The 27,377-nt window shown below is 47.3% G+C and overlaps 1 protein-coding gene across 5 annotated transcripts in view; it reads right to left on the reverse strand.

Annotated features, from left to right (window-relative positions):
- Positions 1–25,367, reverse strand: part of DIP2C (disco interacting protein 2 homolog C) — a 311,029-nt gene extending 285,662 nt beyond the window's left edge. For 3 of the 5 annotated variants that reach the window (XM_084511374.1, XM_084511375.1, XM_084511373.1), the window contains exon 1: positions 24,750–25,367. In XM_084511374.1, the coding sequence (XP_084367500.1) occupies positions 24,750–24,834 (85 nt within the window). In that variant the 5' untranslated portion in view covers positions 24,835–25,367. The remainder of the gene's footprint in view (positions 1–24,749) is intronic. The other 2 variants (XM_084511377.1, XM_084511376.1) reach the window with 1 other exon arrangement.
- Between the last annotated feature and the right edge of the window lie 2,010 nt (positions 25,368–27,377).

Raw genomic sequence — 27,377 nt, forward strand, 5'->3', positions numbered from 1 at the left:
ACAAAAATTTTGGTATTTTGTTAAATGAACGTTCGCTTTTCTAGATGAACTTGAGGTTTAGCAATATCCATACTGGAGCACCAGAGAAAGCTGTTGCATTTGCACCACACTTCTGCTGCATCCATCACGGTGCGCACAGCACCCTGCATGCCTTCCAGCCTGCTAGTGGGAAACTTCAGTGCAAAAAGCGTAAAAGCAGCAAGGTTCACATCAATTCCTCTCTGTTATAACCCAGCAAATGGCTGGGATCAAACCCCGGCTCCATCAGAATGGATGGAGCTTGGCCTTGGCTTTGGCTGGGTTCAATCAGAAGTTTCAGGCAGGGAGAAATGCAGTCTGAAAATCTTGTCTGAAAGGTTGGCAGTGTGTTTTCATCTGTTCTTTCCACTAGCATCTGAGCCATGTGTTCACCAAAAGCAAGGGTTCTCTCAAGAGCATAAATATTACTTAATTTAACAATACAATTCGAATTCCCCCATACTTCTCTATTCTTCGAGCACAACCCACAAATGTGAACCAGGTAAAATATCTGAAGGTCAAGCTGATTTTTACAAAACATTTTAAGCCAGCTGAGTCACAGAAGGTGCATAAAATCACTAAGACGTATAAAGCTGATTATAACCACAAAACTTTAGGCTGGGTGGCACAAACACAGCGTTTCACACTGTAAGCAACTTCCCAGCAATGTAGGCCAGTTTACTTCTGCACTATGAAGGGATTTGTGCAGCTCTAGATAAAAGTAACTGCAGCGGTTATTTTGGATGCACACAACTTCTACTTCTAGAAGGCACCACGCGAGATCAAGAACATCTCACTGCTGCTAGCAACAACATCAAACACAGCTCCCCCGACACCTTTTGCAGAAAACTGCCTGGTTTTGTTTTGAGGATGGGATGAAATCATTTGTAGCATTGTCATACAAAGCATCTGTGAAGCCAGTTAAAACACATACTCAAAAAAAACAAAACAAAACAAAAACAAACAAACAAAAAGTCATTAAGAGTCTAGGAAAAATGAGAATTTACTTGAATTGTTCTCTGAGCAACACAGTCGGAGCCAGATTTTCCAGTAACAGCTCCTCAGTATTTCTTGGTATTTCTCTCCTAGGTTAAGCAGCTTCACCTACCCATCAAATATAAATGAAACCTTTGTCTTTTGGGAGAAAGGATGCAGAAACAGTAACTTAACAGAAGTATTTTTGTATCATCCAACATAAATATTTAATCACAACCATTGTTCTCCCAGTCAAGCATTTCTGAAGACACTTTCAGTACTCTGATTAAGATGGGAAATGAGTGCAGGTGTTCCAGCTTCTCTGTAGGGAGCTTCCCTCTGTGCATGGCCAAGGTGTGCTTTTAAAGTGGCAGGCTTTCCTGTTAATGAAATGCAAATTTCACCTCAAATAAAACCCATGGGAAATGGTCCGGAGTTAATGTCAGTACACCCTCCTTCTTTGAGCAAACTTCTGCTGGTGTTCAGGTGCCATTCTTCTGGCTGGCTGCAGCCAGGTGACTCCTGAACCATCAGGGACCTGACTTGCCCTGCTTGTGGAGCCTGCACTGTGTCCAAAATGCCCCAAACACATCCAGTTTTGGGGTTGCTTTTTGAGATGAAACCAATGAAATGGATGTGTGGGTTGGTAAAATTCTAACAGGATTTTCTTTAAATGAAAAGGAGAAAAAACATGCAGATTCAGGCCTTTCCTGAGTCATTAACTTCGACTAATTTAAAGGAAAGTCAAATGAATGCCAGCTTATCCCAAATCTTTGAGGATTGTTCCTTTAAAAGCTGCTGAAGCATCAGCTAGCAGATGCAACAGGTGCGGAAATTCCCCGATCAGTGCTCTGGGTGGGCAGGATGCAGCTCCAAAGACTGCAGGAGTGCCTTTGATGCTTTCTGCATCACCCCACCACCAGTCAGGACACAGACATTTCATCTTGGGGCTGTCAGTGGAGTTTGGACACAGCTAAATTTACCTTGTGGATATGCCCTAAGCAGCCTCAGAATGCGACAAGATAGATTTATATGGGAAAGGAAAATAATAAAGCTGAAAGCAGAAGGCATATTTAGCACTGTAAGATTTTGAAGACGTACCAAAACAGGAAGGAGCTGATAGCAAACTGTCACAGCAGCTCTTTTCGTAGCTAACTCAATGGAAAATACTGTTGCCCACAAGAAGCCTGGAAAACAGGAATGTTGATAATTTTTTCCTTCCATATTTCCGGCCCGATGCTCTGTGGCACTGCTTCCTGCAGCACAGTGCACTGCTCATTCACAAAGAAACTGTCCACTGAAAATCCACACGTAGCAGGAGCATTCCTCTGCAAGACTTCAGCAATGTAACAATGAGGTTTGGGATCGTGTCCTCTGGCCATCCTGGGTCTAGGTACTTTCAGCCAGTTAACTAACTTGCTGTTCCAGCATCACAGCCAGCCTACGATTTTTATTTCAGCTAGAGAAGCAACCATGGATGTTGCTAGGAGTTACAGAGAAACACGAAGCAACTACCAGGGCACACTCTGCTGCTAAAGGTGCCACTGGGCCAAAGGCATTTGCAGCATCTTTGTATACTCAGGATAAATTTCTGCCAGTTCATGCACATAGATGTGGCACGAGGTTATGCACATATCATGTCTGATACCAGCAAAATGCCTGAGAGGCAACCACAGCCAGCTGGGGTTGGGGGCACGAAAAGAAAAATCAAAGATATGCTTAGGGGATGCTCTGCTTGTCACTCAACCAAACACAAAGCACGCATGAATTTTTGGCAGGATGCAGCTTGTTATTGACTTTATTTATCATTTTACAAAGCATACTGTAACAATTCATAAAAGGAAAAATATCTAGAATATCTGAAACCACAGATCAGTAATAAAACCCTGACACTGCAGCTCGCAGAATTACACTGCAGTAGGCACGCTGGTGCAGTGAGGGGCACCCATTTAGGAGGTGAAAGAGAGACAAAAATATATTTGTCTATGCAGAAGTTCAACGTGAGCAACTGGAACGAGATTAATACAGCAAAGTCATGTAATTCCAGGATAAGAATGGAAAGCAGACACATTTTTCCACTGCCTTTTTTCCTTTTTTTTTTTTTTTGAAGACAAGCAGAGAAGATCTATCAATCCCAGCACATACACGTGGCAGACAACACTGAACAATTCTGTGCTGTTTTCCATGCTCTCCCCAAAAAACCCCAGCACTGCAACTGCACTGCCCTAGAGTGAACAAAACACAACTTTTAAGCATGCTCAAATAATGACTTTGCTATGGGTGAATGGAAGCTCATTTTATTGAATCCTGTTGTCTAAGAGGCAGAAGAAACAGCATGTGGTAAAACTAATTCTCTCTCAGGAAAACTCCAAGCCTATCTTCTACATCGGCACTTGCCACTTCCATTTTGGTCTTACTGAAGACAGACCAAAAATCAAAATGCTGGCCCCTGGGTAGTTTCGGAAATTACAAACTTACTTTGCTACAGTAGCTGGGATCCAGTCATACTGAAGCAAAGTGGCAGTCACCTCACTTCTTGTAGTTTCTAACAGGGCACAAACTACGAATACATCAGTGCTATGAAGCAGGAGAAATAATGCCCACCAATATTAATATTACCAAACCTTAGCTGAAAAAAACTGTTCTAAATAATTTCTCAAAGCTACAATGACTGCATCTTTCTATGACGGCAGTTGTGTTCTTTACTAGTAACTCTGGTCACAATTATTTCATTTAAAACAGTTGTGAGTGAGACCTCACCCCTTCCTGATGGCAAACGTGAACTATTAGTCATGTCTCTTTCTCAATGCCTTCCCCCAGCACACTTTCACCCTTTTAGAGACAAGTACACAAGCAGTCTGATATCCACGTGAGATACCCGAACAGAAGTCTTAACCCCCAAAAAAGAAGCCATAGTAGAAAGACCCATGTGTCTATGAGTGCTTGTGCATCTCTACCAGTGAGGTATTGGATAGCCCAGGGTGAGTGCATTACATCCCAGAATCGTGATTTTAGTAACTTCCTAAATCAAAGCCCATCTTTGTGCACTGCTCGTTCCCCTAGAAGCCTTGTAACAGGAGACCTTGAAACCTCAAACCGTGCAGATACTGTGGCAGAACGTCTCTTGGCGCTCTGAAATGAGCACAACAATCAGCTGGGTGTAAAGAAACGCAGGACTGAATGCAACAGAGCGGCCCTTACTTCATACACACGGCATGGATTTGGGTTGGAAATTAGGCCCAAGGACCTGTAGTCACAATTGCTATTTTTCTTTGACTCCAAGCACGTATTCAGTTGTGTATTGTCTCATAATTTGTACTCTAATAATCCCCAGTTTGCTCTGTTTTCTGCAAATATTATCGCAACAGCTGAATTGCCTTAAGCTTTTTGTGATTTTTTTTTCCAACATGACAATTTTGAACTACCCCCGAGGGTCTGGCTGGCTCAATTTTTACTGCAAGCTATCTTCGTGCTTTAATAACAAATTCTAAATCCTAATGAAATTGAAAAATACAGTAAGAACGGGCAAGAACCTGGATTAAAGGGACTTATTTTATGTATTTTCAGAGACATGACAAGGGAGAAAAACGGGAAAGACAAATCAGAAAGAGGAGGCAGCATTTTTTAATCAATATTTTCCATACCCCACACTTCTCCCCAAAATTCCCAAGCTCTTTGAAGTACCCATACTACACACAAACATCAAATTGTAGTTTCCACAAGAGAGTACCCACTGAGGTCACAAATAGCTTGCTTTTGGTTTGACAGCTTACACTGCTTAAAACTGACAATATTTGGTTATAAAGGGTCATTTGCTTACTGCCCTAAGAGGTTCTGGCTTAAAACTGCGATGTTTTACCATCATGATGCAATCTAAAGCAACAGTTCAGAAACTGCATGGTGGATCCAGTGATGACATCAGCTGGTGGGGAAAAAAAAAGAAAGAAAAGGAAATGAAAGAAGAGAGGAAAAAAAAAAAAGAATATTTGACCAAAATAAATATTGTCAAAACTTAGAACAAGGTTTTATTAGCACCTCTGCTTAAAAGCAAACACTTCTGATCTGGAAACTGTTTTGCTGTCAGTTCTGTTTTCTTCCTCCTGCTTCTCACGCCGGCCTCTTCCCAGCAGGACGCCACGGCCATCCCCACACCAAGCTGCCAGCTCCGCAGGCTCCCAGCTCTGAAGTGGCAGCAGGCAGCACTCGGCAGAGACATGGCAGCAGTGAGGTTCCCTCCGTGCACCAGAAGGCGTCAACGCCAGCACCTGAACCCCCCCATCTGAAGGCAGTGGTCAATTTATCACTGCCCTATCCCTTTGTCAAGGAGAACCCCTGGGACATGCGTGCTCTATTTATACACCCGTCAGAGAAGAAGAATGGCAAAGCCCCCCCGTGGGACAGCACCCGGGCTTGCCCGCGTTCTCCAACTGACTTTCTTTTCATTGGGAAAGCTTCGGTTTGAGGGCCTTTGTTGTCTTCTCTGAAACAAACATTTTCATTCACAGCTGAGACACCCAAGCTGTCTGTGCTGCGGAACACAACTGGGCCGGGGCACGGGGTCAAACCCTGCCCCACAATTGTTCAGCTCTTGGTGCTCTCCCTGACACCGTTTTGGCCCACGGCGGCCGGTGCTGCCCCAGACAATGCCCAGACACAGTTTGGGGGACAGCACGTCCCGCAGGCTGCTCACAGCAGGCGGTTTGGCGATGGCCAGGTGCTGCACAGGGGTCTGGGGCCACGTGTGGGAGCCTGGCTGTGCCACTCGGGCACGGTGCCAGCCTGATCGATGAGGGCTCAGAGCTTCGGGAGCTGCTTTTGTCTTGTACAAAATACAGACACAGCCCACACAGGAGATGGGTCAGAAATTGGGGAGGAAGAGGGCTCAGGAATTACTCGGTCAGGCAGGTATCACTGATGTACCTCACGCAAACTTGAGCTCTGGAATAGGAATCAGCTGCTGTATGGGCAAACTGTTACCTGGTTTCTGGATACTGGTCGTTTCTAGCTGGCTGAGGTGGACAGTTCATCAAAAAACAGACAACAAGGCACTCTGTGAGATGCCACCCGTATCAGCTGCCTGCAGCCAGGTCTGTCTGGACTGCTCTTCATCCTCTCCATACGCTCCAAACCCAGATGGTGGTTTGATTTTTGTGTTTTTTCTTTTTTGTTGTTTGTTTTTTATTAACAGAACCACAACTAAAAGCTGTGAGAACTCGAAATGTTCCCGAGCCATGAAAAGCATATCTTAAACTACCATGATTAAATCTGTACAATCAACCACACTTTTCTTCTAATATAACACCCAGCATGAAAAATGACCCCTACAATGATGTTAAACTGGAGATGGACTTTCAAATCCCTGCCGTACAGAAGAGGAGAGTCAAATGAACATCCCTGAACATCACACCAAATGTTTCCAATTCAGCCGCCACAGTTTTGGTAAAGCTATTTGTGGACATGCTTTCATTCACGCTGGGGTTCAGCTGCCACCGCTCCCCTCTGAGTGCAGCCACAGAAGCCGCTGTCCCCATGGCAGAGGCGGCAGAAGTCAGCGCATGCCACTGGGTCCTTCAAATCTCAGGCTGGGATATTAATCAGCGCATTAATTAATGCCATTCACGCGGTGGGGCAGCAGAACACATCTGTGGGCGCCCCGGCTGTGCTGACAGGCACAGGGAGCGTGCAGGCGGCTGGGGGTGATGCCCCAAGGGATTCCCGGCTGCTCGAGCCTCTGGTGCCGAGAACAGATGCTTGCTGCCTCCTTACTCAAATGTTCCAACTCGGTGTTTTTCCTGTTGTCCACTGGTGGTTATTACTGTTTTTCCTTCGCTGTCTGTGCCAGATTTAAAAAAGGGCAGGAGGGAGTCAGAAGAATTATATGCTTCCAAGACTGCAGTTCTTGCCTCTTGACTGAACCTTTTTTAAAAGTTTCAGCTACCCCCAGAATGCTGTGGATCCAGCTTACAGAGCAGGAACATTTAGTCCAATAAAAGGAAGTATTTTAAAGACCATCAGGTTTGTTCCTCTCTAGGACTTCTCTTGCAGTGTACAGCATTGCAGTGTTATAATCAAATATTGTTTAGATGATTTAAAAAAAAAAATGAATAAAATTATTCCAGATGTGAAAGTCCTTGAGGCTGGAGAACTCAGCACCACGTCAGTACTGGAGAGATCATGGGGCTTAAAGCTGCAGAAGCAGGTTTTGTGTCCCCTTCAGCACTAGAGGCACTAAAACTGCTGGATACGGCACAGCCTCCCGAAACGGCTGAGGTGCTTCCTATGGTTTTGGTCTTCTCCACACCGAATGCTTCATGCCCCCAGCTTACCTCTTCTGTGATTTTTGGGTGCCCTTTCTTTTTGACATCCATTCTGGTTCTGTAACCCAACCCTATTCAGCAGAGTTCTTAACCTCACAAGCCCGAGGTCTGTGCCCAATTCCAGCTGCATGTTTCAGTTCTAACTGACCCCAATACCACTTAAACCCATCATAAAACCATTTTCCATGCGGTTATGTTTGTACCTACACACTTCTACAGGCAAGTAATATAAACTATGGTTGCCCACCGTCACAACAGCACTCTGACCTTCTCTGTGAGTGTCATTCTGCAGTTTCCAGCCCCATCAGATTTTCACAGGCCCGTGCACAACGCAGTGCCCACAGCCTTGGAGCAGGAGGTGAGGAGAAGCTCTGAGTGCTAGCGCGGAGCTCCCACAGCAGCGGCTGCATTTCCTACCGTATAATGGAGTCCAACTCCAGTACACCAGGTTACGTTAACCTCAGCTCTGTCAATACTCCATAAATTTGTGTCCAAAAGCAATACTTTTGTAAGAAGCCACGCACAGCTTGGTTTCCTAAACAGCAGAGCCTCTTCTGTGACCTGCGGATGAATCATGGCGAGAGAACACCGGGCTGGGAACAAAGCCCAGCTCTTCCCAGCACAGGAAAGGATGGCTGGGCGTCCAGCAGGCACTGCAGGTCACCCCCAGGTTACACGGCCTGGAACTGGGAGAGCCTTTCATACCTCTGTATGATCAGCAGAAATCAGCATTTTTTTCTAACCTACACAAAAACCTCAAACAGAACAGCGATTGACCTATGATTTCCTGAAAGATCTCAGTAACACACGCACATGTTGGTGGAGGCATGACTTGAAGGGCACATCTTGTCCCGGAGATGCTGCAGGAGCAATGGCCCCAGGTGCTGGTAAATGGAGCTGCTGTCCGTGCAGCCACTGCTTCACGTGGTGAAACCACTGCAGCCTGGCTACAGAGTTTGCCGGGGCTAAGGCCCTAAAAAGCAAACATTGCTTCTGTCCCGGCCATGAGGCTTGGGAAGTGCAAGCATGTGCGTGCTCAGCCGCCCCGAGCCAGAGGGAAGGCTCCTGCTCAGAAGCAGCGTTCGCCTCCCCGATGGTTCAGCGTTGCCCAATGCTGTGCAGAAGTCTTTCAGCCAGCTTTGGATTTCAAAGCTTTTACTTGCATCCAAAGACTTTCTGAATATTATGTCCCCGTCTGCCAAATTGATCTTCCCTCTCTCATTATTTCCCCCACCAATTATACGGGTCTGAATTTGCTCCAGTTTTAAATTCGGTTCAGTGAGAGCCAGAGCGTTTTGTAACAAGATGCCCCTGCAGAGATCACCAGATACTGCAGCTGGAAAGGCACAACGTGTTAAAATAAGCCTCAAGATGTATACAACGGGGTTTGACTTTATTCAGTGTGTATTTTGATATACCAAGGGTTATTACAGTAAATCGTTCTGAGCCAAAAGACATTGTTGTAAACTCAGCAACAGCATGAAATTTGCTTCATGTGACTGAGCGGGAACGTACACCCCCCAAAACTAGCTGGAATAAAGATATTTGTGAAGTCAGTTTCACAACAAAAGCCTTGGTGATTCATTAGAAAGGGTGTGAGCCAGTACAAAAGCCAAAACACCACTGAGAAGAAATAAACAGAATAGGCTTAAAATTATCTTCTTGTGCCAGAGAGTTGAGACCGAGCATCACACACAACCCCACCAATTCTGCCCTCGTTTCAAAGGCCTCCTAGTGACAGTGAGCTGTCCCGTGTCCTTCCTGACCTCGGCAGTTATTCCAGGAATTGGAGGCATGGTGGGGAAGGGGCTCCCACATCTGATCCACGAAGCAGGGGAAAAATCTGTGACTCAGGATGTGGGCAACTTGCGCGTGCCTCCGGGAGCTGCTCCTGCAGATAACATGCCCTTAAGTGGGAAGGTTTCTTCACCAAGGAGGCAGCGCATGAGTTTCTTCCTTCCCCGTCCTGTCTGCATGCATATTGCTTTGCATCTGTAAGCCTACCTGCACAGACTTACACACTGCCTGTAGAAATAAGGATGTCAGTATTCCACCTGGTTTTGCAATTTAAAAAGCAACTTCCTTACAAATTAAAAAAATAATAATAAAATAAAAAAAGTAAACCAATAATAAAATAAAAAAGTAAACCATTGCCTCAAGAGATGTTTCTACACCTTGATTTTAAAATCAAGGTGTAATGGATCCCATTTAATTGAGCTAGTGGCTGTATGGCATACACAGCCCCTGTCCACTTCTGGTTTTATGCTTCAGTTTTAGTTACTTCATCACACAGAGTCTCACCCTCTTCACACCTTAGTGGTGGGTACAGACAAGAAGATGGTGCCACTCCTTTCACTGCACAAACAACCCCAAAGTTTCTTTTGCTATTCAGGGCAAATTCTGAGTAAGTGAGGGATGTTACAAGAGGGATATTACAGGAGCAGCTCCTTGGAGCTGCTACATTTTCATACAGATTAATGAAGCAAACCAAACCAGTAGGAAAACAGCGATGCTTCAGACCAAGTTGGGTAGGTCACAGGTATGATGAAGAAAACAACACAATGGGCGGTAAAAGGGAAAGCAAAATAAAAATGCAAACCAAATCATAATCAATTCCTGTGATCCTGAACAGAATCTTTTATTTCATGCGTTAATTACAGTAATACACTATCAAATTCCTTGAACTTACAGAAATTAAGCCTTTTCCATATAATGTCAAAGGATGAAGAAAGAGGTAACTATCAGTTAGCCTCTTGTTCCCTTTTCTTTTTTGAGAAGAGAAGAGAAGAGAAGAGAAGAGAAGAGAAGAGAAGAGAAGAGAAGAGAAGAGAAGAGAAGAGAAGAGAAGAGAAGAGAAGAGAAGAGAAGAGAAGAGAAGAGAAGAGAAGAGAAGAGAAGAGAAGAGAAGAGAAGAGAAGAGAAGACTTCAATGTCATCACCTGAAATCTTTTAAATCTACCACATTCAGTGAAGCACAGAGAAAACATACAGCATGAGAAGCAGATAGCACCAGTCCCGTTGTTCCTCATCTGATGACCTGGCAAGGCTAAATATGTAGTGGAGTGGAGCGTAATTAAAAATAAATAAATAATGAAATGATTGATAATGCTGTTAAGATCCCTAACTTTTCACACCATAGTGAAAAAAAAAAAAAGAAGAAAAAGACAAAAAAGGCTGTCGATCCCCCCATTACTCTCTTTAAGCAAGCAATGAAAATGACAAAGATTTGCTTTCCTGCGCAGGGACGAGCTGCTGACCCCAGCCGTGCCGGCAGGATCGGTGAGCCTCACCACATGCTTCAAATGCCTTGCTGAATCGGGACCGTGCCCCACATAACTTCCTCTTGCTAAAGCTATGGGCAGCTGCTCGCGGAGCAGGCAGGAGACGATGTGGATGTGGAAGTTCTTTCTATTTAAAAGCTGTGTTCATAGCCCAGAAAGGTAACCCAGCTCTCTTTGTACTTCCCTTTTAATAGAAAGAGAAAGCCTGGTGGCTGGGGAAGAATTAATAGCGTGATGCCTACCATTCCCAAAGCCCACGGCCACCCAGCACTTTTCATACAAAGACCTTACTGCGGGGTCTGCAGTGGCAGAGTAACTGCAGATCACCTTCTAGCTTCGCCTGGAGGGTCCCTTCTGTGTTACTGACTTGGAAAAGACTCACAGTATTTCAGTGCTTGGTCACAGCTGCATGCAACTCTTAGCACAGGTTCCAACGAAACTGATACAAGACCTCATCAACACTCAGGATATTTTCATTTCTAGAATTAGTGCTAATGAGAAATCAAACTGATTTTCAAAGCCACGGAGTTCTCTTCATGTCCCTGCTCCAGAAAGAAGCAGGGACAGCACAACTATTTCTTCAGAGATATAAAGAGATCCATCCTTCTTTCAGACAGGTAGAAACTGGGAATCGTTTCAGGGACAGTCATACACCTGAGCGATGGTCATGATGGTGGTATTAAAATTCCCAGAAGCAACCTCACCCCCGCCTGAATCCCAGTCATTTCCCTAAGATGTAAATTCACCCCCATCATCAAGCTTTGCATACAAAAATCAGTGAAGTTATGTGAAGTGAAACGATTTCAAAATCCAATCTCTGCTTAATGCATCATGCTTTGCCTCCCACACTGCATGCTTTCACTGACCATCCCCATTATGTGGGTGACATAATTAAAACATTTTAAATTTAACAAACTTGGTGCTACGAAAGGTCTCAGGTGAGGAGCCACCAGCAGCAGGCCTAAACACACCACAGAAAAGGCTCAGCGTGTCATTCCAAGAAGCACATACACATAAATCCAGGAGAAATGTACAAAGAAGTGCAAAATTCTCTTTGTATCAGTGAAAGGTGGACATTTTTGAGGTGTCTCAGAGTGGCTGAGGCTGGCAGCACCTCTGGTCCAGCAGGGCCACCCAGAGCAGTGTGCCCAGGACCACGTCCAGGCAGCTTTCGAAGCTCTCCAGGGAGGAGACTGCACAGCCTCTCTGTGCTCCTACTCGTGCCAGTGCTCCGTTACCCTCCCAGTAAAAAAGTTTTTCCTTCGATTCAGATGGTGTGGATACATGAAACATTTTACTCGGCAGCAAACCTGGATTAAGATGTTTCTGTACACATCCCGATGTGTCCATCCTTCCCTCCATCCCTGCTGCTCACATCCCTGTTCTCACTGAACGCACTTACCACGCTGCACTACGTAGCAAACTGCTGAATTGATCCAACTTTTAAAATTATCAAAAAAAAACAACTTTCACAGGAAAAAAAAAAAAGCTCAAATTGTTCTTCCTCTTGTTGTTTCTTTTGGTTTTGTTTTTAAATCCAGGCATGGCTGGAATGGTGACCCCCTGCACAGGCAGCATCTTCTGCTGGTGTTGGGCTACTGCAGAGATAAGGCTGCACGCCGGATTTAAGAGACTTCCACTGACAAATGATCTCATTTTTCTTCACCCCGCTAGCAGTGGCACGGGACAAGACGAATCTCAGCACTTGCCACTGCTTCCCTAACAGGTGTGCTCATCAATATGCAAGGCTGATTTGAAGACACAGTTTCTAGTCCATGCTGTATGCCTGAACAATTGAAATGGCTTTCATCATGGAGAAAACATTGCGGGCTCCTTGCAAGCAGTTCCTTTGTAATTTCAGGCTACAGAAGCTGTATTTTTGTTTAGCGAGGGTTTCATGTGAATAAAAAGAAAAAGAATACCACAGCGTGGAGGTATTATCAACAAAAACACATTTTTAGATGGAAACTAAATGGCATAATGCCAGATCAGATTTTGAGAAACTGAAGATGCAGCTTTCTCTATAAACGCCTCAGACTGCAGGGAGAACACACTAATTTGGCTTTACGTAAATCGGATAAAGTAGAGGTAAACAGCGATGACAAAAAAAAAGCAAACATCAACATGATTGGCACAATCTACATTCCTCAGGCAGTGCCTATACAGTCAGGGTGTTTCAGGTAGTTAACAGGTTTGTTACTGCAAGTCAGGAAGTTGTTTTAAATCAACGTAAGAATAAAGATTTGAGGTTTGGCCTGACATATCTCACAAGCACTCTTTTACAGAGGAAAAACAAGGAAAGAAAGTTACTGCAAAATGGTGTAACATGAATTATCTCCAATGTGATATTGCATGTAAGCCTGCTGTGCTGTTTGGGGGGAGTGCTGGAAAGACAACACAGGAATTTTGCTCATGGACTGAGGCACGATGGGTGGATGGTGACTTACCATTGTCTGCCATACTAGGGCAGGATTCCTCTGGAGAGAGGCCCCAAAGGTCAGAGATAACAGTGAAACAAGGGGAAAGAAAGAGAGCAGGGAGGTGAGGGGAAGGAAAATAATAGAGCAGGAGTTCCTCTCTCACAGGCTGGCTTTCTCTTTCTCCGTCACATCGGAAGAGGTAACAGGGAGCATGTGTTACCTCTCACGGAGTGCCAGAAGTGCTACGGAGCGTTTGTGATCACGTCGCTTCCAGCAAATTAGTAACAACTTCTTTAAGCTCTGCTTCTCCAGTCATGAGCGGGGCTGCATTTTCCCACTGGCAGCACGCTTTGGCCTGTTGTTGCATGCACGTAAAGGCTCCGTGTGAAATGCAAAGCGTGTTCCTAGTACCAAGGAGGGCTGGACACAGAGCAAAGAACTGGCATCTGTGAGGTGAAGTTCGTGCGCCCAGCCACAGCCCCTTAAATATCACAGACTGTTTGTGACTATTCGCAGGCATAGCTTTCAGTGGAACTACACTCAGTAGGGCGCTCCTGATGCCAACATAACTTTTGCCATTTATTTTTAGGTAAACTGGACTTCAGTCTGAGGGAAAAAATAAATACAAGAATTTCTTTTGGCAGGTCTCTTAAACTCCCTCCTTATTTAAGGCCCTGTAAATAAAGCTTCTGCTTTTACAGCAAGACTTCTGCCATACTTATGTTTTGGGAAAACTTCAATGATGCCCTTGCTTGTAATTCCTACTGTAATTTCTTTGTATTTGCACCACAAACCCGTGTGAGCCCAGGTCTGGAAGCACAACTGCGCTACCAGCCACACTGGGCTGGGGAGCGGAATGCAGAAAGCGATGCGGCGCTGACCCAGCCCATGACAACAGTCCCACAATATTTTCAAAAGGAGGCTGGGGAAAAACAGATGCTATGGTATTTCAGAAGGGTAGGGTTACTGAGATGCTTCTTTCTCTCTCTCTTAACCCTACCGTACCCATCTGAGCAATTTTTTTATGATGAAGCATATAGAACATCTTAGGATGTTAAATAACCGACAGTTACCACCTTAGCAGCAGTTACCTTTTTCAAACCATTCCTTTTCACAACGCCCCCGCTAGCAAAACCCCCTATATCTAGCGAGAAGTCTGGGTAGAGACTTCTTGGGACATCTGAGTTACAGAAGACGTACCTCAGTTACCTATAACAGAAGTGAAAGGACTGTAACTTTCAGATCAACAAGATCTTCATGTTATAAAAGTCAACTGGAAAGCAGAGTTGGCTTCCTTCTTCCTAGTTGCAGCCTAACTTAGTCCTAGATACTCATTCTACTAAAAAATTAGGGGAACGTGAGGCCTGGAGTTCTTTCTAATATATCCTGAGGCAGAATAGCTCAGAAAGGAAACTAAATCTGAAACTGCATTTATAATTCACAGGAGTTAACCGATTACAATAAAGAACCAAGTACATTGGAAGCAACAGCAATATGCAGTCTGACATTCTGAGTGATTTGTAACAGACCTAGTACTGCAGGTGACACTTTCATATCAAAAAAAAAAAATTCTGTGGCTCTGGCAAAGTCAGATCACCACTTAGGAATAATAAACAACGTCAACCAACAAGAGGACTTTGGTTTGAAGTTCTTTAAGCTTCAGAGGGACTGTGGTCTGAGACAACATTGCTTGAGTAATACAAAGAGCCGGTGCACGAAGCAGCCTAGACCCCTCTGACCCCTCTACCCCTAGACCCCTAGACTCTGACCCCAGGAGGACAGAGAAACTTGGCACTGAAGCCCAGTCTTCCTGCACTGGTGGTCTAAAAGTGTGTTATGGAAGGAAAACTCTTATGGACCAAATTACCGAAGTTACTAAATGTCTCCAAACGGCCCAGCAGCCCATGACAAACGTAATATCACTGCGCCTATTTCTGGCTCCAGGCATCCCCCACACGGCTTCTTCACTTACTTGCTGCAAGGTGACCCGATCACCTCGCCTGGCTCCACAGCACCTCCGTGGATCAAGCAGCAGCCAGCAGCCTGACCTTCAAGGCTGAAGAGAAGCTGTCAGACTTGCCAGGAGCACCAGCCTTCCTCAGAAGTACCACCAGCAGCCAACACTGGCTAAGGCATCCTCGTGCTCGAGAAGAGAGCACCTGGACTAGTAGGAAGTGTCTCCTTTCTCCTCCTGCAGACGAAGGAGCAGATTCCCTCTATGTGCAGGCTTCTGCACTGCTTAGAGGGAGGGGACTGCCTTACTTTTTCACTGTGCTCCAGAAGTGGTTGCATATGCGGGTCACAGATACCAGCCTCGCGAAACTCTGAACGAACAAACGTGTTTCACAGACAGCACAGTGCGCCACGAAGGCAGATACACTTCCAGCGCTCCTAAAGCCTTCACTGACTGCCATGACACAAGAGAACAGGTCTGAATTACTGAGACAAACCTGTTAGGAAAAATCAAAGACATCAGAGCCAAGAATCAGCCATTTCGGCAAAGCCTTTCCATGAAAACTGGTTTTGACTTCACAGCAGGAAAGGTCTTCTTCTACTTAGCCGTAACTTAATACACTGAAAAAACAGTGTATTAGGGTGCATTAGGATCACATATGGCATTACAAATAATAAAAAATTAATAAAAAATACTAAATGGGAAGGAAACAGTATACACAGATCCCTCTACTAAAAAAGGATCCCTAAATATATACTTACTGTATGAAAGCTTGAATAAGAGGTATAACCAAACCAGGAAAACACTACTTGTCTTGTTCCAACTCATTTCATTGTTGAGTGCATACCTCACCTCCCTGAAGTATCAGGGAATAGGATCTTCCGAGGAATTGATTGTTTTCTTATTCTTCATCTAAATTATTAAGAAGTCCAGTACCTTTACATAAAAGCCAACAATTAAGCCGCCTATGATAAATATTCAGGGAGCTTTTTAAATGTGATTGTTCTGCCACTTCACGCTTACGGAGAAGTCACCTGAGCTGCTGGTAAAACCCAGGAGCAGTCAGTACTGCAGCAGGCATCACCAAGGACTGTACGTGATCTCCTCTCAGACTGTACTGTACGTACGGCCTTGCAGTGGTCACTATTGATTTTCAAGAAATTACTACTGCAAGTAAATGTCAAAGTCTTCACCGCTGAAAACCCACAAAACCTGGAAGTCTCCAGTATTGATGTGTTTCTTCAAGTTACCAGGCCAATACAGCTCCTGATACTGGACTAAAACTTTTATAAAACGCCATCACGGAAGTACTTATGGCACTGTGTATTTCTGCTCAAGAGTGCATTCAGTGGCTCACGTACACACCCTTCTTACACTCGGTATTTCTTAGAAAGGAGCCTTCCATCACGTCGACCAGTGGGTTCACTTTTTTCAGAAAGCCATTGAGTCCTCTTTTATTTGTAAGTGTGTCAGTGTTTATCTAGCCTTAGTAATATTTTCAGTCTTATCTCCAATCTGAATTTGTCTAATTTCCTTTTCCAGGAGCTGGAACTTCTCATGTTTTTAACGGCTAACATAAATAACTTTCCCCTATCAGAAAATACTCCTCCTTCCCCAACACAAGATTTGTCAAATAACCCAAATAAACTCTCCAACTTTCTCCTGGCTACCAAGGTCGATTAGGATTGCTTTAATCCCCTGAGTCCATGTCCCTACTCTGGGTCACTCTTAAAGACCTCATCTGAACTGTTTTGTCAAACTCTCCAAGTCTGCAGTACGGATGCTCGTCTCGCCAAAGTCAGAGCTTGTAAGAGACACAGATTAAACCTCGGGACTGGAATGTGTCAGTTGCATGAGCAGCATAATATTCATAAACACAGATTGCAAGTCATTTTATTCATTGTATAATAATAACAAAAAAACAAAAAACAGGAAATGTCATTCCCGCTAGCCCCATTGCTGTTGCTCCACACACCAAACCAACTCTCCCCGTTGCAACACGAGGCTGATTAGATGCAGAGCCAATTAGAAGTATTGCCAATCCGTTAATTCGCCCTCTTAGAAGCAAAAATCACTCTGCAGTCCAACAGGATTTTTTCATTTTTTTCCAAAAAAGCTAACTCCTCGTTTCACAACACTTAGGAAAAAAGGATGCCATCCTCAAAACAATGTTTCGTTTTTCCTAGACTAAACAAAGATGGCAAATGAAACCAGCCTCTTCCTGAGAACTCAGCACAGGGGTTTGCTGTTGCCATTAAGGATAGGATTGGGTCATTTCTACATTTTGCTCTTTCATCATTTAACTGCTGTTTGTTCATTCCCAGGCATCTGTCAAAGAAGTCCAGTATCTGAAGTGCAATTTCCAGTTTGAGTCTTTACCACAGTTGAACTGTTCATGCCACGGCAATGCCATCACTTTGTTTGGTTTTGCATTTGAAAAACATTTCTTTCGACAAGGATAAGGGAGGTGTGGCATGGAAAATGCTAGGTTTTGCTCATTCTCCTTGCAATTAACAATGAAAAATATGACTTAATACAACCAAGGGTATTCCCTCCCCTCAAAATGAATAAATAAATAAATAAATAAATAAGCTAAGTTTCATTCATTCCTATGATCTTGGAGGCATGTAGCTGTGTAAGACTGTAGTTACAGACTAAATGGATTTCGGAAGGAAGCTGTTTCTGTAAAATTTCCGAACTGTTACATATGAGATACCAGGATGCAGAGGACCAGCTTGGTCTCTTTCTCCATTAAACAGGAGGAGCCGCGATAGCCCTGCCATCAGCCTGCCGATGCCCCGGCACCTTTCCTGGTCTAGGCAGGCCTTCAGCCAGCAGCCCCCCAGTGAAACCCCGGGCTCCGTGACCCATGCTGACACTTCACTGGATGTCACAGGGTTTAAGCAACATTTTCCTGGCTTCTGAGCAGCTCCTGCCAGACCAGACTTCCCAGATCTTTTTGGGTTTTGGTATTTTAATCTTACACACGAATCAAGCCAAGATGTAAATGAAGAACTATCAGATGCCATGGTTAATGCAGAGGTATGATTTCTGGATCCAGAGAGCAGTAAGACCATACACAGGTCCCAATACTCCCTTCTATTGCCATAATAAGCAGGCAATATTTGGCGAGCCCCTTCTCCCCCTCAACTGCCACCATTCTACAGACCCACCTGTGTGGGTGACAGCAAGCGCTGCTCCAAACGCCCTGAAAGCTGGCCCATCACTGCTCCAGCTCAGTCTCTGGGAAGCAAAAAACACTTTCATACCTCTGTAAGTCCCAGGACACACTTCCTTCCTATCCACCTTGTCAGGATACTTTGTAAGAACTCTTTGTCTCATTCACCCAACCATTTCACACCGGATACTCTTTAAAGGAGAGGGCTGAGCTGAAATATTGTATACTTCTCAATGTTACCTTCTGCTACAAAACACTGTAACAATTTTCCAGGTGGCAGCACTGAACACAGCTGGAATCATGGCAGGTTGGATGTCCAGCAGACAGGCACCTTCATGTCACCGTTGTGCTCTGCACTTGTTTTGCCAAACCTCGGCTGGGTGAGCGCTGCCTGCACCTGGGCTCCCAGGAAGAAAGAGCAGAAAGGAGGCGAGGGACAAGGAAAGGCAGAATGGGATCACCAGGGCTAAGGTACCACTGATGCTCACCCACTGGGAAGGCAGGGAAATCTGCATGCCTAATTTTAAATGGCTTAAGAGTTTGTGTCAAAGCTGTTCTGTGCTGTGCTGAATCTTGCGCTGCGGTGAGTCATCTGGTCTGACAGTTGCCAGGGAATTAAAGCAGTTATTTTTGAAAAAGTATATGTCCTGCTTGACGCTCCATACAAATAGCCTCTTAAAAAATTAAAACGCAGTCAATGCATTTTTAAGTACAGAAGAGCTACGGCACATTTAGGATTCTCTGCATCACACCGCAAACATCCATCCCGAGCCATGAAAACCAAAAGCAGTCCATTGATGGCCCCTGGGAGAAACACGGACCTTCCTGCTGCTCTCCGCTCCGGGGCCAAATCCTCCATCAAGGATTAGTTTGTTATACCGGCCTTTCGCATAGCAGGGAAATAGTTTGCCCTGCGAAAAGCGAAGCACAAAGGGAAGAGGCGTGCTATATCTGGATTTCTGCAGTAGGAAAGAGGATTTGGTTTGCTGGGATCAAGTCCATTTGACTCAAAATGAGAGTTTTCACCTTACAAAGGAGTAAACCAGGCAGGTCAGTACCTTCAGAGAACAGCCCGCCTACCCACCACCATGGGAGAAGCAGAAGCTTGTGCTCCCTGCGCCGTGCAGCACAGGCAGAGACATTCCCACAGCTGCAAGGGGCAGCTCCTCACAACGCGTGGCCCTGTTACAAACACACCACTTTCTGCCCGTTCTGCCTATAAATCTGACACCCCACCGGCAGTTTTCACACATCCTTGGGAGAAGTTGCTCAGGTCTGTCTGTTGGGTAGCACAGTAAAGATCATCGGAGTGATCTATGAAGTGTAACCCCTGGGCATCAGTGCTGCTCGACGTCAGCCTGCAATAAAGGTGTATTTACAGCATGCCTCCGGGACAGCTCTTCTGGGAACATCCCGGTGATTTGCATAGTCTGCTTTACAAGGCTTACAACATACCTCGGCTGAATGAGTGACAGCAAGTCCTTTTGACACAGCTACGCCCATTAAATGCCCTGAAGTCCAAATATCACAGTGAGATGAAGTAGGTAGACACACATCCAAAAAAAGAAAAGACTTCAAATTCCAGCGCCTTCCAATGCAAATGGATATTAACTCTTCAGTGAATGTAACCTGTTTTTAAAACTACCAAGCAACTCTCCCTCTCCTGCAGGCACACCATCCAAGAACCAAAGCAGCCGATGAGAGGAGGTTCATCTTGCAGAGGAAGAAAAACTCATGTTGCCAGCACTCTTGATTTTATCATAATTCTCATGGCATTTGACATATTTGCTTAAAACCTCAGATCTTGTATGTAATGTGAAAATTTCAGCTTGATGTGTTTTGAGTACGTTCGTCCTCCCTGCCAGGAAAAGAACTGAAAACATGAACCAACTGCGCCCTAACGACAAAAAAAAAAAAAAAAAAAAAAAAAGAGAAAACAACCAGAAGCAAAAGTGAGTATTGAATTTCTTGGTTCACTTCTCACCCAAACTCGGGAAGTATCACCACTCTGTCATTGTGCAGGTTATACCCACTTGCTAAGCAGGGCACTCTCTCTCAAGGAGTGAATTAAAAGGATGACTCCACATCCCAAATCACAGAGGTGTGGTAGTTATTGAAATTTTCACACTCTGAAACCTCTCCGCGGGTGAAGAGTCAGCTGGCAAATGTCAGGCAGGAATAATAACTGCGGGAGCTAACTGCAGCCCTCTGGCCCCACGCCAGTGACTACATCCAGGCAGGCAGCTTGGCGGGGTCCGGTGGCCCCGCAAGGCGCTGCCAACCACATCTCCCTCCCGAGAGCGGCGTTTCTTTTGCTGACAGCATCGCTCTCCTGGACAAGGGCTTCGCTGCCTCTGTCAGGAGGCGCTGTGCATTAACGGTGTCACGCCTTGCACCTATAAAATAATACACTGACCAGACAACAACCCAATCAACCCAAGGAAGATGAGTGCCTATCACCAAGCCAGCGGAGGTAACCAAAGTTTAGGACCAAATTAATCACCTGAGCTCACGGCCAGTGCCTTTGGGAAGGAGCAGCCATTCCTTGAAGATCCTCTGATGCTTTCTGAAAGCAGTCTTTGGAGAAAGGCTGAAGCTTACCAAAACCTGCTATGCCTCATCTGTTTAAAATGAAAGAGGACTGGACGTATAGTATGGAATATGAGTATAACCGTTGCTGAACAGGATGTTTTTCACATTTTCCATGTGGCGTCTGTGGTTCTTCTAAGTGTTTCAGCTCTGCTATCTGACACTTGGATAAAATACTGGAGGAAATATAGAGCATCTTTTCCCGATTAATTTTGGTTCAGAAAGTAATTGGCAGGGCAATATAACCCTGTATAACCTTAACTAGAGGGGAAAAGGAGAAAAATATTTTAGGGACTTTCTAATTCTTAAGTGTTTTTAAGAATGGAGGGGTTGTAAAATTACATTTTAAACAGGAAGACAACATATTTCAAGACTCCTGGTTTTATTAAATGAGTTCTTCAGTTAACAGCTCCCAAGTTAGTCTAAAAAAAAAATGAGATGATTCATCTATTTCCATCCAATACAATTTTATACATAGCTAGAAAACTAAAGCCTCGTAAAGTTCTAGGCGGCCCTCAAGAACAGCCACTGCCGAGTGACACGTTGATTGCATCAGCCTCCAAAGGCCACAGTTTGGAGCACTGCAGGCATCAGGACACTCCCTGGAACCCACTGCAGCGTCACAGGACACGTAGGTAACAGGCCAGCCTCAGCCACGTTCACTCAAGCACAGCAAAACAAATGCCTTCAGAGTATCTGGCTGGATAAAAAAGATTCCACAACTCACTTCTAATACTCTTAGCAGACTTACAGTGCTGTACCTCTCAGTTCTGAGAAACACGGAAGCGTCTTCCCCTCCCAAAATGAAGTGAAAACACCATCAAAAAGTGTGCTACTGCTGCCTTCAGCTGAACATAAAATTAAATGCCAATGCGTGAACATGAAAGACACTTTCACCACTCATCAAAGTGCGAGGCTCCCTCTCTCTCATGGGGCAGGCTACAGGCACACATGCTCGGAGGACACTGGTAAACATTTCTGACTCTGACTGATCTTCAGCCTCTAAATCATACTAATGAAACTAACAAAATCTAAAATGGTTACCCTAATTTGCATCCATAGTACCTTTCAAATAGCTATGTTTGAAACAAAAAAGCGCATTCGGACCACAACAAAAGAGAGGTAAAAGGCGTGTGGCTTGCCCACAATAACCAGTGGGTTACAAGTGCCAGAAACAATCTTAGCAGAACACAAAGTAAACACCTTTCAGACAAACTCCTCTTCCCTCGAAACCAGCGAACAGCACAGAACTGCCTAAATGCATGCAAAAAAAAGGCACTTTGCCCTGTCGTCTAAAAAGCATGTGCTACCTTCTCGGCAGCCACTGCCCGGGTACCTGCTGTAGAATCGCCGCTGAGAGTGAGCCCCTGCCCAGCATGCAGCTGAACACGGAGACCAGAATTTGGTTATGAGAGGGGAAACTACGTCTGCTTTAGGAAAGGGGACGAAATTCAAGGCAGTCCCTTCACTCCCAACATTATCAATGAGACCCGTCCACACGTGTAAGGGTGCAGCTGCCCAGCTACTGCTTTCTGCAGTTACGACACCCCAGCACATGGTGAGCAGGACACACGTTCAAACCTCAGTCCTGCAAACCTTTCTGCACGGGCTGGAGCCCACCACAGTGATCACACGCCACTGAAGCCAGTGGGCTGGCACATGATGGTCAAGTTCAGCATACATGTAAGGGGTGCACACTCAGGGCCTGAAAATGCACGAAATTGACTTGAAAACCACCAAACTCTGAGTTAGCGTGGCCACACTGTGACCAGCCTTCCCCTGAAACAAAACCTGACGAGTTACTGATCTGCCCTACGCAGTCATTAGTTTTGGGAAGAGGCCAGAATGTGCAACACGCGTGCCTGAAGTGAGGAGCTTTAAGCGGCGGCAGGTTGAGTTCTCCCAGGCACAGAGCACTGCAATTTACTTGACTAAGAGCACACCAAGAGTGGCTTGGGGGAAAGACACCGAAAGCAGGATGCTGGCCCCTTCTCCTCCCTCCTCCCAGCTCCAACCAATCTTGATTTAGGCTGCCACAGTCAGAAAACACGAGCCATGCTGTCTGCTGGGTGTAACGTCAGTGGCACCAAAGGAAAGATACTGTCAGTGGGATACATTCATTCCAGCTCTAGCTCCAGGGGAGGCACAGCAGTGCAGATAGAGATGTCCAATTGCAAACCACGTCCTGCTTCCTCCCAGTCTTCTTGGATTGTGCTTGCGGCAACAGGAACTGTACCATAAAACTGCATTACAACTCCGGCACGCTGAATTAGCGTATTTCTTACTGAAGATCTAAGTCAGTTTGATTTTGGTCGTCTGAAAGCTTTTACTGACATCTGCTTTAATTAGCGTCTTGCCGGTGTGCAGACAGTGGTGTGATAAACACCAAAAAGCACAAAGCAGGAGCACACCGTGGTATCGACAGTGCTCCCTGCTCCCTCCCCAGCACAGAGAAGGGCCGGTGGATGGGCAGTACCTCGCAGGAAGGGAACACCGCGTTGAACTTTTCTTATTTCGGGTACCCTCGGGGAGGGGAAGGCAGAAAAAGGAGAGCCCCAGGCTAATCAGTAGCTCCTTCTCCTCTTCCCCCTCAAAGCGTTAAAAGGAAAATACAATGTCAACATCAGCTCCTCCCTGCCTGAAACTGGCTTGAGCGCATTTCAGTTTCTGGCTTGGAGCCCTTACAAACCGTTAGGGAGAGCCGGGAAGGCAGCTCGGTGTATCGAACACTTCCAATAACTGATCTGGGGCACGCTCGGCCATTCTGTCAAGCGCTGCAGCCTGTCGGCGGTGAACGAACACTAACATTTGTCTTTTTTTTTTATTAAAAGAAAAAGCTCACAGCACGTTTGCACTTGAGGAAAGAGCCAACTCCGGCATCAGCAGATACAGATACTCCCTGCCTCTGCAAGGAACAGCTTACATCTGAGGCACCACAACCCTACACTGATGGCACTCTGGCCGCTCGATCCCCATCAGTGAGGGATCCCGATGGGCAGTAATCGCTCCGTGCACCCCATTTCTCTGCCGGAGCTGCCACAGCTGGAGACGGGGAGCTGGCTGGCGGCAGGCTGAGGCACAGAGGGCGGGCTCGGGCTCCCGCTCGCCCTCCCAGCCACAGCAGCAGCGATGTGCGGGCTGTATGAGAGCCTTCCCCACCGGCAGGGCATCAAAATCAACCAAGCCAAGCAAATCACCACCGCAAGCTTTCAGTTAAACAGGAAATATATATATATATAAACGCGATTAACAAAAAAAAAACCTTTCCTTTAGGTAGCATTTTTGAGGTGACCTTATCACGGCGTGTTTTGTTGCAAGTGCTACGCTGATCCCGAGGTGTGCACTTGAGGGCAAGCCCCTCGATACAAGCCAAAAGCAGCCTTTTCACCCCAACGTTATGTGGCAGATTTCTGCAAAAACTGCGTTTTCTTGGCAGGACGGGGACCCCTGCGAGCCAGCCCCAAGGATTTTTCCATCTTCCGTAATAAAACATGCGAGGCTGGAGAGCGGCGAGCCCCGCCGCCAGAAACCCCCTCTCCAAGGGAGAGGGGGCGGAATCCACCACAGGTAGAACAGATATATAGAGAGATAAATAAAAAAATAGTAATAAGAATTAAAAAAAAACCGTCCGCCAGAGCCTCCGGGGGCGAGCACAAAGGCGCGCACCCGCCTGTCCCCTCAGGAGCCGAGGGAACGCCAAGGGGACACGGAGAGGGGAGGCTGGAAAGGAGGGGGGTCGGGGAAGGGGGTTTGGGGGGCTTTTGGGGTGGCACCGAGGGGCTGGGGAGGGGGCGATGGGGGCTGTGTGGGGGCTGTGTGGGGGCGCGGGGCGCTGAGGGGAGGGGGTGCGCGCGCCCCGCCAACTGTCACCGCCACCGCCCGCGCGCGCGCACGCGAGGGCCGTGCCCGCTCCGCCGCCCCCCCCCCCCCCCACACACACACACCTCCCGCGTTCCCCCCCTCCCCATTTTTTAAATTTATTCTCTATAGATAATGCATTTATTTATCTTTTTTTACCTTCGGAGAGCTCCAGCTCCAGCTCGGCCAGGCGGGCCCGCACCTCCAGGGGCAGCGACACGCTGTCCAGGCTGCGGTCCGCCATGCTGGCGCGGGGGGCTCTGCCCTCCTCCTCCTCCTCCTCCTCCTCCTCCTCCTCCTCCTCCCCGCTGCTTCTCCCCCTTTGTTCGAGGCGCGGAGGGGAGAGGAGAGGAGGGGAGAGGGGAGGGGAGGGAGGGAGGGAGGGGAGAGGGAGGGAGGAGGGAGGGCGGCGGGGCCGCGCCGGGTGCCGAGGTCCCTGCGCGCCGCCTCAGCGGGGCATGCGGGGGGCGCGCACGGGGACGGGGCGCGGAGGGAGGGCGGGAGGGAATGCGGCGATTTCTCCTCTCCTCCTCCTCCTCCTCCTGCCCTCTCCTCCTCCTCCTCCTCCTCCTCCTCCTCCCTCGCTGCTTCCTTCAGCGGGGCCCCGCCATGGCCGCTGCTGCCGCCGCCGCCGCCGCCGCCCGCCCGCGATCGCTCCTCACATCGGCTTCCCCGCCGCTGCCGGCTCCCTCCCGGCTGGCCGCAGCCGCCCGGCCCCGCTCCTTCCCCGGGCTGGGCTGGGCTGGGCTGGGCTGGGCTGGCGGCGCCTGGCGCTGCGGTGCCGCTGCCGCGACTGCTGCCGGCCGGGCACGGCGCCGCTGCTGTCACGGGCACGTGACCGCGCCGCCGCTGCGCGCCCCCGACGCCGGCCCCCAGGGGGCGCGCACGGCGCGGCGCGGCGCGGCTCCCGCGCGCGCCTCAGCCCTGAGGCGCTCTTGGGGCGGGAGGCGTCGGGCTGCGAGGTTTTCCACTTCCATCCCCGCTTCAATTTCCACTTCATCCCCTCTTCAGTTTCCACTTCCATCCCCGCTCGCTGACAGGGATGAGGACACAGCCGCGTGTCCGTGCTCAGCTCCGCTGTCCACCCACCGCCACCTCCACCTGGAGGACCGGTGCCCCAGTCACACCGCTCCTAACAGGCAAAACGTGCCGTGAAGCATCCCTTCAGGTCAACATCGCTTCAACAGACACGCTCAGCCCTTCCTTTTTCTCCCCTGCACACCTCTTCTCTCCCGCGTTTCGTTTTGTCTCGGAGCATCCCTCAGCAGAAGGACGGGGCAGGGCAGCGCACCACCTGCTGTTTCATAAGCCCTTGGAAGTCAGGGGGAAAATTTGGCTCACAGGGACATGAGTTTAACCGAAAAAAAAAAGGCGTAATTGTCCCCAAATCAACCACAGCTTGCATTTCAGTTAGCAGAAGGTGTAGAATGTAGGAGTTCCTTCAAGCAAAGAAGCTCAGGCTGTGACTATACCAAACAATGTAATTTTTTAATACATTGTGGAACAAAAACAAATTGCATCACCATTTATATCACCAGCTGTGCTGGACTGGTGTCAGCGCCAGGGCGATCCCTGCACCGCACGTGGTGCTGGCAGCTCCTCGTGCCTTGGCTGTGACCCGGGGACCATCCCCAGACACAGAGCCACTCGCACCCGATGCCCGTGTCCCTTCAGCCGGAGCGGTGTCACCACCGCCCGCAGCACCTGGGCCAAGCTGCCAGGTGCAGGCAAGCCTTGGCCACACCAGGTCCCTGCGTTTCATGGTGCTGGTGCTCGTTTCATTGTCATTTATGCTGATTTCTATTCACCACCACCGGGCTACTCTTCAATGCACTGCCGGATTGGAGCCATCTGTTTAGGCTCTCTGTAGCCCGCTACTTTATACAGCATGGCAACACGCATGCCATTTAGGGTATACAATGCCTCTCCACCGGCACCCTGCTATATAGGGGTAAGATTTTTTGCCTATTGTTGAGCACCGAATGGCTGAAATACAGGCATTCAAGGAATTATCCGCGTCTTTCAAGTTCCTTACATCAGGACCCAAACAACGAAAAGCAATTAAATCCAAATGTGCTCCAGGCTTCCTACCTGAGAAGCCCAGTTTTGTTTGTTTATTGTTTCGTGGGGGATGAAATAGGCTGGCAGGCTCAGTGCTCCACAGGAGGAGCTTTTTCCAGCACCAAGGAGGCAGCCACGAGGGAGGCAGCGCGAGGCTCTGCGGTGATCCAGCCTTCTGCACCAGCCTGTGTCTCCGAGCTGCACCTTTGCTTCCCCACTCTTTGAGCTGATGGGAGCCGGTGATTTTATTTATTTTCTGATTGTTGCTAAATCCCTATCAGTGACGCTCACCCCGCTCTCCAAATTTCCCCTTTTGTCAAGTTACATAAAGGGACCTGAAGAGAAAGAGCTGAACGTTCACAACATTTCACACGGAATTTTCCTGGGGCTTCCACGACAAGCCCCGTGTTTCAGCAGTCAGGCACATCCACAGAAAGAGCAATCACTTGCTGTATGAATCCATCGGGCAGGAATGGAAAAACCCGAATCCTGCAGCCTCCCCATCGAGGTGCCGTGCTGGATGGAGGCTGCTGCAGAAAGGGTTTGGGGGATCCCTGGGTGGGATGCAGCAAGGAAGCGGGGCTGGGGCTGCAGCAGGGGAACCTCTCCCCTTGGCACAGGGATGGGGGAGCCAAACCCTGGCACAGGAACCTGCTTGGGGCCGTGGCAGCCTCATTCGAATGAAACATTTGTTCCAACAGGGCTCCTCTGCCTCACGAGAAGAGA

The sequence above is a fragment of the Aythya ferina genome (genome assembly GCF_964211825.1).
Source record: "Aythya ferina genome assembly, chromosome: 2".
Classification (NCBI taxonomy): Eukaryota; Metazoa; Chordata; class Aves; order Anseriformes; family Anatidae; genus Aythya; species Aythya ferina.